The 12,915-nt window shown below is 36.0% G+C and overlaps 1 protein-coding gene across 6 annotated transcripts in view; it reads right to left on the reverse strand.

Annotated features, from left to right (window-relative positions):
- The window catches only part of TAX1BP1 (Tax1 binding protein 1), a 53,049-nt gene that overhangs the window by 15,484 nt on the left and 24,650 nt on the right, over positions 1 to 12,915 (reverse strand). For 2 of the 6 annotated variants that reach the window (XM_017837256.1, XM_017837255.1), the window contains exons 6-11: positions 7,864 to 8,012; positions 7,652 to 7,742; positions 6,205 to 6,390; positions 2,999 to 3,226; positions 1,504 to 1,650; positions 218 to 311 (exon numbers count right to left, since the gene is read on the reverse strand). In XM_017837256.1, coding sequence (XP_017692745.1) covers positions 218 to 311; positions 1,504 to 1,650; positions 2,999 to 3,226; positions 6,205 to 6,390; positions 7,652 to 7,742; positions 7,864 to 8,012 — 895 coding nt within the window. The remainder of the gene's footprint in view (positions 1 to 217; positions 312 to 1,503; positions 1,651 to 2,998; positions 3,227 to 6,204; positions 6,391 to 7,651; positions 7,743 to 7,863; positions 8,013 to 12,915) is intronic. The other 4 variants (XM_017837257.1, XM_017837258.1, XM_017837260.1 and 1 more) reach the window with 4 other exon arrangements.

A 12,915-nucleotide genomic window follows, 5' to 3' on the forward strand; every position in this document is an offset into this window, starting at 1 on the left:
GAACTGACTTGTTTTTAAAAGATACATGAACTTATTTATGAACATTACCAGTTGATAAAAGACAAGATTTTTAGATCAATCTTCAGATTTCTAATTATCGCTTTAACTAAAACAGAAAAAGTGCACCTACTTTATACTATAAATACTAGCAGTGATTACTTCACATAGACAACACTTTCAGGCTGATAAAAACAGACAAAATTTAAGATGTTGATACCTGGAGATGCAGGCAATTTTTTGTTTGTAACGACGGCAGTCACTGTCTCAATGTTAGATGCATCTGTTGATTTCTGTTGATGCCCTGCAATTTTCTTTGTGAAAAGAAATTTTGGTTTGGTATTTAATTAAATAAAAGCCCATGCATAAAGTAATGTTATATCTTGTAGTACCATTTGCTCCAAAATTGGACTAAATGGAACTGCTCATTAAAACAAAAGGTAATAATAAAAATGCAAAAACATTTAATTCTACTAACACTGAAATTGCCTCAGACTATGGTTTTTATCATCTTACTTGATAAAGTTCTCTTTCCCTGGAAACAGTAATTTCTAAGCAAATTACCAGAAAAATCTCATTTTCTAGAGAATCAGTTACACTTAAATCCATCGACTTATATCTAATATTCCATTAGAAAAATGGAGTCTGTATTAGGAGTGAGTGCTGGACTTCTGGTGTGAAAGCAGTGAAATCTGGTGTTTGCTACAAGAAATACAACATTGCCAAAGATGTGGAAAATTTTTAAGGTAAAACCACAGATGTTCTCATTCACCATTGACCTTCTGGATGAGAAGATGACTTTTTTAAACAGTCTGTGGATCAAAACTTAGCCATTTTTTCTGTGGATAAGAGAAATACTTAAGTCTGGTATTCTTAAGAATTCACATTTGTACATCTTGCCATTGCTCACAGGCCTTTTCCCTTGAGCTCCTCTCCAACTGAAGATACGTGCTCTCGAATCAGTCTGAAACTGGCTGACAAATTCAGTTACTAAGGTGGCCTAAGACTCACATCGTCATTGCAAAAGGCTCATTTATTTATGAAACAAATCTTAGAAGAATGATAAGAATACAAAATACATATGGAATACAACAATGTTGTGGAAACTTTCATCCCGCTTCACTTTTAAATCCTCCTTCAAGTTCTCCGTTTCCCTCACTTTTGGGTTTGGGTTTTTTTGTTGGTTTTTTGTGGTGGTACTGGAGAGAGGTAGTAATTATGCTTCAATTTCAAAATTCTTCCCTGAACAATGTACTGCTTATAGGTTCATCCAAACTCTTACTAGGTTTCTTCACACACCAGCTACTATAAATTCTATGCTTGGTTTTGACAACTATCTAATAAGAATCATAAAAGTAATTTAGGTTTATGGAAGAATATGCTAAATTAAAGAGCCATTGTTTACCACATACTTAAACCCCTTTTAAAAGGATTAGTTTTTGCAGAAGGAAATTGTTGCTCAAATGTTACCAAAAAAGCAAGTGCAATTTCTCTTGTTCTACTTACTGCCTGCTCTGTAAACTTGTTTACTTGTTTTTGAAGTTTTTGACATTCTTTGAATTTTTCCTTGTAATGGTCAGCAGCCATTTGCAGACGAAGCTTCAGATCTTCAACTTCTCTGCGCAGTTCCTGCTCCACTGCATTTGAAGTTTCCTTAAAAAAAAAAAAAAATTCAGAAACTGTTCTCCCTTTTGTTCAAATACCACTATTTCCCAAAAAGCCTTTTCTCAATTAAAGAAAGCATATTGCTGCATGTAAGTTCTGAAGAAATCCCTCCTTTCTTGTGAGAAGGAATGGAATAGAGTAGTAGAGCATAGAGAGGCAGCATCTGTGCTGAATTTCATTCCAACCAGGACACACTGAGGGAGTAAACAGGCACTGGTATAATACCAGAGGCAGGTAAAGAAGATACTTATTCTATGGGCTGATTAATGTGTGTGAAAAATCTGAATGCATAGGAAAAGTCTGGATATCTTTGAGAAAGTGCTCTAGCTATCTTATAGACAAGTACAGCCACATGGCAAAAATGGACAGACCACAACTGTATTCCCTCACACTCACTACACTTCTACTGGAAGTGGTTCCATTCAGCTGCAACACTGATAAGACAAGCTAAGCAAACCACATTTGCCAACTAGATACATGCCATATTCAGACACTTTCTGTTAACTTGAGTCATAGCAGATGATCTGCTACTTCCTTCAGGATGCATTTCAAAGACATTGCACACATCTGAAATTCTTAGGAAAAACACCCATGTAATTCTTTGATATTTCAAATATAACAGTTCTTTTGACAGCTGTACTATTCAATTCATACTTACAGCATTGTTTTAATTACTGTTCAGCTCAATATATTTTTTCAAACAGTTACATCATTACAGTAATCCTAGTAGCAAACTAATCCAATACAGTTGCCGTCATGGAAGATCCAGAATGAAAGCTCACTTAGGTCAAAATGATGAAACTTACATTAGCTCACCAGGTTTTTATCCAAGACTAAGAAAGTCAAGGCGGTTTCCATTACATTAATATTTTTATACTTAAAAATACTAAAGCAAATTAATTTTGACCGCAAATATCGAAAGGACTCATAAGAATTAAAAAGAATCCATCAATGAGGAAAGAACATTATGAAACAATACAAACCTCTACCAATCCATTTTTCTATTTGAATTAATTTTAATGGGACTGTAGCTCACATGACAGAATTAAAAAAGAGAGAAGATTCAAAATAACACAGATAAATACTGCATTATTCTGTGAAAATAATGCGGGGAGAAGTCAATGTGAGTTGTATCAGAAACATCCTTTCTTATCAACATTCCAAATCAGCTAACATGCACTTGATTTAAGGTAGTATCTTGAATGTCAAAAGAGAATTTGATGATTATTTGCACTTATCACCCAGAAACCTATTTTATTCCCCAACATCAGTAAAGCCAGCTCTGACAGGTTTTATAAATACAGATAAACTTCAGTACTAAATATCGACAACTTACCTGTTCATTTTTCAAAGTTGTGATTTTTTTAAGTTCAGCTAAAGCTTCAGCAAGTTGCTTTTTAAATTTTTCATTTTCCAGACGTGCACTGTGAAGATCTGCCATCGTCTTATCTCGCACATTTACTGCGTCACTCAGCTCTTTTGACAGTAGAACAGCTTCTTGTTTGCTAGCCTGAATCTGATCTTCAGCTTTCCGAAGCTGCTCTTTTAAAATACTTGCATCCTCCTAGGAAAGAGAAGAGATGGAAGAGAACTCATCATCTTTTAATTCAAAGCTTAAATAGAGGTCGGTGTAGGGATTAGAAACATTTGAAAAAAAACCCAAGTTTTCCTGGTGGTTTTAGTAAAACCACTAAATCAAGAAGTCAGTACACAAGTACCATTTTCTTCATTTGCCTTCTCTGTCAACAATGACGTGCAAACATATTTTACTATGAGAAAAAGGCAAATTTAAATGTGGTTATTTTCTCTAGACTGGAATTTTGTTGGATTTTCAGCTTTAAATATATGCCAAAAATAGTCTTTCTGTTTTCCAGAACATCTTTTCTTATCCCCGCAGAACTACAGTTCAAAACCAAAGTTCATCCCACAGTAACACACAGCAGGTAACAACAGAGTAAGAGATTTTAAAATGCCTACAACTGGTTGACACACAACACTGTCAAGCAGCTTTGAGATGTTCTTCTCACCACTCCATTTCCCAAGATCTTGCACAACAAGCTTATTGGAAAGAACAGAGAACAAAAGTAATGAAGGGCAAGCTGCAGCATGCAGCACTAGGCACTGCTGCAGCTCCATAGGGCAGGCCAAGAGCCATGTCACCAAGCTGAACTACCAGCCTCTCATTGCTCAGAGAAGGCCAGGATTACAAAAAGATTAATAAAAAAAAAAAAGCTACTATATAAGGTACTCTCAGCCTCTGGACTTCTTGATGCCATAATCATCTCAATCTTGAGTCTAGACATTAATCCAGGTATCTCTAGTCCACTATTTGTTAATTTTTTAAGACAGCATGTCCTTTTTATCGTCTTGCTATTTCCATTCTCAAAAGCACTACTTTCCCACTTAAATTTTACATTCATAATTCATATTATTTTAACACAATTTGTATTCTTTTGAGATCCAAATTGCTTTTCTAAGAGAAGACTGACTGGCACGATACACAAGATAAAGTTGCTCGCATAATCTGATATTCCCACGCTGGCCTCGAAGGCTGTGTCTAAATTGACTTTCTAGTTTGGATCAAGAGCACATTTGTGAAGCAAAACTCCCAGTCAATTCCATTATTGCCTATCACACTGTAGATCAGAGGACAGAACAATCTCAGTGCACAGAAACTGCATTCCTTCTGGATGAAATGGAAAAGGATGATGTACAGCAGGAACAAATACCTAATGTTCTATTAGGTTATTCTATTGTGGGTTTACCCTGGGTGGATGACAGACGTTCACCAAAGATGCTATATCCTTCCCCTCCTCAGCTGGACTCAGGGAGAATATAATAAAAGGCTTGGATGTCAAGGACAGGCAAAGATCACTAAGCAATTACTGTTGTGACAAAACAGACTCAGCTTGGGGGAAAAATTAATTTAATGTATTACCAAGCAAATCAGAGTAGAATACTGAGAAATGAAACCAAATTTTAACTCATCTTCCCCCCAACCCCTTCCTTCTTCCCAGGCTCAACTTCACTCCTGAATTCTCTATCTCCCTCCTCAGCATCATAGGAGGGATGGAGGCTGCAGTCAGTTCATCCCACACTGCCTCTGCCGCTCCTTTCTCATCAGGAGGGTACTCCTCACACTCTTCCTCTGCTCCAGTGTAGGGTCCCTTCCAAGGGAGACACTCCTCTAAAACTTCTTCAATGCTAGTCCTTCCCACAGGCTGCAGTTCTTCATGAACTATTCCAGTGTGGGGTTCCATGCACAGGGCGAAGTCCTTCAGGAACAGACTGCTCCAGTATGGGTCCCCTGCGGGATCATAGGTCCCAACAGCAAACCTCCTCCATTGTGGGCTTCCCACAGGGTCACAGCGTCCTTCAGGCACATCCACCTTCTCTGGCATGGGATCCTCTATAGGCTGCAGGTGGATCTCTGCTGCACCATTAACCTCCCTGGGCTTCAGGGGAACAGCCTGACTCACCAGGGTCTTCACCATGGGCTGCAGGGGAACCTTTGCTCCAACACCTGGAACAACCTTTTCCCTTCCTTCACTAACCCTGATATCTGCAGAGTTCTTTCTCTCACATGTTCGCACTCCTCTCTTCAGCTGCAATTGCTCTCAAACAGTTTCCCCGTCCACCACCCATCCTTCTTAAATCTGTTATCCCAGAGGCGCTACCACCATCATGGACAGGCTCAGCCTTGGCCAGTGGTGGGTCCATCTTGGAGCCCACTGGCATTGGCTCTGTCAGGCATTGGCTTGTATTGGTTCTCTCACAGGAAGCTTCTAGCAGCTTCTTACAAAAGCCACCCTTACAGCCACTCCACTACCAAAATGTACACAAACCCAATATATCTATCCATAACAACAGACTACAACTAGTCTGAAGTAAACCCACCTGGACCATGGACAGCATAGATACCAGTTCCTCAGGAATTTCACTCCTATTACACCACACTGCTTGCTAACCACAATGCTACCACATAGTGTAGTAGGTAACCTCTTCCTTCAAAATCCTACTGTCACTCTTACTGCTGAGTTCTCAGTCAATTTAGTCTGTTCATATGGTATCCTATCCTTCTAGGCTTTACATCATTGTAGCTTGACAGTACAGTCACTTAACAAGTCCTTCAGCACATCTTTCCATGTCTCCTCTTTTCTTCTCCATCGCCCTCTGCAGTTACAAGACAGCTACATTGTGAACTTTTATCCTCAATCTCCTTTCCTTTTTCATGAAGCTAAAAGCAACTCAGGAGCACACCACTTTTACTGATGCACTTTTACTGAGCTCACAAATTACTTTTTCACACATAGTTATTCTCAAAGTTCATCATGTAAGCGACCTCAAAAAGCTCAGAAGGTGCAAAACTAAAACAGAATTCAGTCTTTTGCTCATTTTTTGCATCTGCTGAGAATACCATAACCCTCCTGCCTTTTAGCCTAAACCCTGGTGATATCTTCAACTTCTTCCTTTCTCTTGCTAAGCACATATAACCTTAGATATGTTTATTTAAATCAGGCCAATTATATTAGTAATGCTTACCTTGTTTGATGAGGAGAGCAAAAAAGCTTTCTTCATATTTTCTTTTTCAGCTATCAATAGCTGTAATCTGCCAACCTCCTCTTTATAATACGATATCATGTTTTCTTTGTTTGCATCCAAATTCTTAAACGTCTGGATTTCTTTTACTAGTCTGGTGTTTTCTATTTCTGTATTCTTCAAGTGTATCTGTAATGATGCTAAAACATGTCAAACTTCTTCCACATTAGGAGAACTACTGTTCACCTGTCCATTTAAGTGCTCACTAAATTCTAATTTATCTCTGAGGCGGATTAGAACAGGTAGAGAGAAAAATCTGGTAATATCACTGCCCTCCAGCCCAAACTTTCTGGCGAGAATTCTTTCAGCATGATCATCTAACAACAACTCCACTCCACAGCTAGAAGGTAAAGCCCTAATTTCTCTCCACATCAAATTAAGCTATTCAGAATTCACTCCTCTCTTCACAAACGCTGAACGACTAAGGATAAGCAAAAGAGAAATGACTTAAAGAAAACTGAAGAGAAATTAAACTTCTAGTAGTATCTGCCCACAATTATCTAAGCAAACAGGACTACATCAGCAGTATTTATTTCCAAAAACAGCAAACTACTTTCAGCAACTCTAGAGCTGTTTTAAAAATGTCATCAAATATATCCTATTATGCCTAATAAAGGATAGATGGATAGCTGCTGCACTAAGTGTTTTCCACTCAGACTAGAAGATTTGCATTGCTTATTTACCAAGGGATTTCAAGCTTGTAAAAGATGTTTTGAGATTTTATGACTTCTGTTGTATATCTAATACTGCCTGTCACATAATGACATTTTCCTATGAACAGAAATAACCTTTTAAATACACTTGATTTGTTTCATAAAACCTAAAGATTTCATTATTATTTAGCATATAATTATTGGGGGGGGGGGAAGGGAGAAACTGTATTTTATATATGGGTTTCTCACAGTACCAGCAAAAGAAATCAGCTATGCTAGTCAATGCAATATAGAACCTACTAAAGCTTCTCAGCATTATGCACAAGATTCAAGAATAGGGGTCTAGAAAACAAAGTCTGAAGAGAGAATTTAAATGAGTAAGAAGTATTTTACTTACAAAAAAGTATGTTAAGATGACCAGTTACTGGTTGATGCACAGTATAACTAAAGAATTTTCTCACTAGTATCTATAATTTTTTTTACTGTATCTGTGCTTTAACAAATTGCTGATCCATTCTCCTTCTTAAGGGACCTTTTTATATATGGGATGAATTCAAATTCTGTTTCCTCATTCATTTTTATATGAGAACATCTATAACTATCAAAAGATCTGTTCACAGAAGTTACCCATTTCCTTTTTTCCTTAACAAATTCAGGTTTTTTTCTCCATAAAACATTATTTCCTTTATTTCAAACCACTTCATTCCAATGTATACAGGTACAAGCAATAAAGTTACCTTATAAAGTTCTTTTTCATCCTTTTCTGTCTTTAACACACATTCAAGTTGCTCCTTCTCAAGCATCACTTTCTTCAGTTTATCCTTCAGACTAAAACATTGACAAATTAATGGTACAGAACTATGAATACATGTATCAAAAATTGTTAGTTCACCTTTGAAAAAAAAAAAAAGGTAAAATAAGGAAGATAAGGAACAAAAAGACTAAGTACCTGTCTAACTCAGTTTCTTTTGCAATGGCTTTTTGAGTAACAGTCATGATATCTTCTTCAAGCTGGAGAACTTTTGAAGCAGCTTCATCATGCTTCTTCTTCAAATCATCATTTTCCCTTTTAAGAGCTTCTGACGCTTGAATATTACTCTTTTAAGAAAATTGCAAATAGATGTCATTTGAGAATGTGATTCTTCAGAAGTACAACATGCTATTTGAATTAATGCCAAAATATGGTCATTAGATTTCTTCTCTTCCTTAAAATGTATGATAAGCCTATTTCAAGTATACATAAATATATACACTGAATATTGCTATGCGCAATTCATATATATTAATAAGGGGTCAATAAGGAGTTTGTTTTGGTGCATTTGGTTACACAGAGACTACCAAAGACTTCTGAGTACAGGACAAAGAAAATCGCTTCATATCTTTTGCCTCTTTCCTTTTGGCAAACAAACTGTCTAGCTTAGAAAATATAAAGAACTTCTATTTCTCTTTGTACTCACTTTTACTTGAAGAGAAGGAGAGCTTGCATTTGTCTAATTACACCACTCAAGCAAGCCACAGTAAAGACAATTGCAGGCAAAAGGAGATATAAAAAGGGGGGGGGGAAATTAATTATTGATTTAAATTAATGATTTAGAGCTGGTTACTACACCACATTCTCCTAGCTGGAACATGGTCTCACAAAGTTCATGGAACCTCATGCAACCATCGTGGGATTTATGCCTTGGATACTGGAAGCTGAGACAGAGGATGATGACAACACCCAAAACAGATTCCTTTGTCAGAAAACGGACAAATACAAGATGGGAAGCCGCTTCTAGTATCACATTCATTATCCAAGTACGGTCTGTCCATACTGTTCTACGGCAGTGGCAGCTAAATTGTCATCTCCACCACAGCAAAACGGCCATTTAAAGCCAGGCCATCTTAAATAACCCAGAAGATAATTTATTTTCAAAATAATACTATTTTCTTGAGAAAATAAATTAATAACACTAAAGCATAACACACATACTGAGATAATATGCCACTATTCCCGATATCAAAGTTCAGTAAAGCTCAGCTTAGTATCAACCATGACAGTGATACAAATCAAACTGTAAGCGAGTTCAACACAGACTGACCAACATATCCGACTACAGCACAACTTAAAGTGTTTGTGTAGACACTAAGGTACAAGTTGCCTTTCTGCTGTACATTTGTAAGATTAAAGCACTACTTCATCTATTCATTTTTAAACAAAGCTCAATGCCATGAAACAACAAGACTGTACTGTTAAATCAAGAGAAACACATCAGCTAGAGTTTACGAAGAACCCCTACTGGCCAAATTCCAAGCTAACTAACAATGTTTTAAGTACAATAAAATATAATGAGGACTGGTTTTACTCATTAATTGTCAAAATACACTGTTCACAAGTATAATTAAGCCCCACTTTTACAAGGAACCAAACAGAAGTTTGGGTATTATGATATTTTTTGGGGGGTAGGCAGTGTTGAATTGAGAGGAATGGAAAATTTAACTGATGACTCAATCACTTCCTATACACTAAACCACCATGTAAAGTAGACTTTTATTTTTTGTTACATATGTTACATAAAAGGATTAATATATTACAACTATTTAAATTCTAAATGGCTTTATTAGGCCTTAATATAATAAAGAATTTCAACAGATCATGTTTTACCCTCTTTTTTTTAAGAAACAGCATTAGAGAAGATGACCCACAATTTTCATAACGTCTTTATTTTTGAAGAGCTAGCAGTTTCCTGCAAGCAAAAATATACGTACTTGGTGTAACGAGGGCAGGATATTTTAATTAAAGTCAGTATTCCAAGTGAAACTTGCTATATAACCAGCAGCAACAACACATTTTATAACTGCTTGTCCTCCCCTAGTGCAGTGGAGACTAATTACTTGCCCCTGTTTTGAAAGCCTAGTATAGTAAAAAGTCTATTTCAATGCATATCTGTGTTTTCTCTAAACACCACTTTGGTATAACTGTAACTGTTGTAACCCAAGTGCCTTCAAAAGAATTTAATCTGATACATTATATATACAAACTGTACAAACAGTTCAAACAGGCTGCCAAAGGTAACATATATTAAAAGGAATTAATAGCCTGAAAAAAATTCACTCCACAAACAACATTACAATTGATGCTGCTTTGCTAGTTATTCTAAAGGGACATGGTACTAAAATGTAAAAGTTCCATACTTAACAGATTCTCACCTAATAAACTTGTTTAGATACAAGTAAAGCCTACAGTTTTGAGAGAAAAAAAAAAGATTAATTTTTAGAGACGACTTGTTATTTTACAGAATTCTTAGCAATTCAATTTAGATGCAGCAATCCTAGTCCCATACACGGTTACAGCAGTTTCAGAGCCTGTAAAATTTAAAATGAGTGCTCTTAGACTATTTTACAGGTAAAAGTCAACTGTGTTTAGAAGTTGTCTAAAGGGAAAGAATATAATAAACACATCAACTAAACATGCACCCTCTATTACAAAAAATATAATTACTTTCCGTAATCATTGTTTTAATTAATTTATCTCAATTTATCTGGTACATATACAAATACTATAAATTTTCTCCCACTTTCTTAACAGAGGGAAAAAAGAAAAAAAGCACAGCAAGAGCATGAATCATTTTATTGAAGTGGTTTAAAAACACCCCACAATTTTAGGGTTATTTTTATTCTGAATTATTTTTAATTCAGTTACAAATGCAGCTTCCCCGTCCCCACTCCCTAGAGTTGCAACAGTCATAAGGGTAGAGGGGAGAAGCACACTGCACCACAAAGGTCAGATTAAGCAGCCAGAAATTACTTAAGACAGCTTTACAGCTGCCAAACAAAAAGCTACCAAAACAAAAATTCCTGCAACTACTAGGAGTCTCACTAGTAAAACGAGACAAAGAAAATTCAATTTAGTTTTCAAGTGAATTTCCCCAGAATCAAAATCCCACTTCGAAAATCTTGATGTACCTTCAGATATGGAACAAGAAGAAATACGTGGCCTCCAAAATCTTTACTGCTATTCTAAAATTGCAAAAGATTTAAGACTGATTATTTTAAAAAATAATTTTATTATCATTCCATGAAACACTCTCCTCCCCTGAAGAGCTGCCATTATAAATAACTTGATTTGTTTAAAGTGCACTGCAAACAGCTGCTGAAAGAACAGAGTTTTTACATCAAAAAGCTCTAAATTACAGATCAGTTGCTTTAGTTTTGTCTTACCTAATCATAAATACACTGAGAGAAAACCTCATAAAGCTATTATAAGCTCTGTCTAAAGGATAGGCAAAGATCATGCCTGGGCTCTTCCTTGAAACATGTTTAAAATCCATTTAATAAATACACTCCTCCTGCAAAAGGATTAATAATCTTCTATTTGAGAATGGAATAGCCATGAAGTTTTAGATTCTCATTTTTACAAGAGAAAACCACAGTAAAAATCCATATGTTCAACAATGAAGAACAACACGCTTTCCTTACTTATTTCTTACTTCTAATGGATTTTTGCAACACCACTAAAGCATTTCAGAGTACAGTCTGGTTAGTGGAAGCAAAATGGTACAGAGATCCCTTCCTGTAAATCAGCACATACAATGCACTTTTCAAACAAACTTAAGGCAGAGAGAGATCCAACAAACAGAATAAAATACTTGAAAAATACAACTCAAGACTATTTCCAGATAGGACATCTTGCAGTATGGCAATAGGCAGCATGGGGTTTTATGCTTCATCTTCCCTTTTCATAACATGTAAAACTCCCTACTCACCTTCCCACCTTTTCAAAGTCATTCCAAACCTAAAGCATTCCCCTTTGATTATGGCTAGTATCTGCCGTCTTGTTTTACTTTTTAGAGAATGCATACACCATAATGAAGAATGAATGGTTAAAAATGAGCTATGTGGCTCTGAAACTCAAGAGGTCAATCACTAATATAAGACAATCTATTTAGAAACAAAACTAACAAAACAAACAAACAAACAACAACAACAACAAACCAGCACCCTTCAGCTAGATTGATTTATGCGGATATAATTTAATGTCAGAGGAACCATTATACTTCATATTCTACAGGTAATTTAGGTAGGATGAATCATCTGCAGGAGCCACTGCAAAATCCAAGTGTGCTCATAACACAGGGCCTCAAAGTTCTGAAAGGAAACCTCAAGTTGTAATTTTTCTTTCTAAAACAAAATTTAAGCTTTCAATAAAGTAAAACAGCAAACCAATTCCAAACAAACTCAATTACACTAAGCTTTTATCCATGTGACTATGATTTGCAATAGAAATAGTGCTCTAAAAAGCACTGAAGTCACTCTGTTCTGAAAACCTAAGATACCACAGTGGTAGTACTTTAACTGCATTAACTCTTCAACTAACATTGTTAAACAGATCAAAACTACAAAAGGCCTAACTCTGTAAAAGTTCATCTAAGTCACATCAGTCATTCAATTACTGTCATGAAAATGTACAAACAGCTGAATCATTTACACACACTATGATTTTGCAGCATGTACTTACATGTCAGAATGTTGATTTCTAAAAATGTTATAATTTCACTGTAAGCTATTGATTTTGCAAAGTCATTTTCATGAATATATAATCTGAAGTGTAGAATATCTCAGATGAATCTGCTTAATTATCCAGTGAAATAATTTTCAATTGCCCAGTTTAAGAAATATTCATACACAGAACAGGCACTACAACCATAAAACAGGGTTTTCTTTTCATATGATGTTTATAGTACCCCAGGGTGCTGTAATTGCTGTGCCAACCTGAGCAATTCTGAGTGTTTAATTTGTGTCTTAATTTACATGAAATTGGGGGGAGGTTTGTTTTTGGGGGGCAGGGGGGACAGTTTCTTGGTTGTTATTTGGGGTTTTGCTTTTTGGGTGGTTTGTTGTTATTTGATTTTTGTTGATTTTTTGTTTTTTTGCTAAAACAATACATCTTCCTGACCATCACATTTTCTCACATGCAGCAAACATGAACAGTATGAACAGAGCCTGGTTTAAAGAGACACTA

The sequence above is a fragment of the Lepidothrix coronata genome, unplaced genomic scaffold, assembly GCF_001604755.1.
Source record: "Lepidothrix coronata isolate B3197 unplaced genomic scaffold, Lepidothrix_coronata-1.0 Scaffold300, whole genome shotgun sequence".
In the NCBI taxonomy this organism is placed as follows: Eukaryota; Metazoa; Chordata; class Aves; order Passeriformes; family Pipridae; genus Lepidothrix; species Lepidothrix coronata.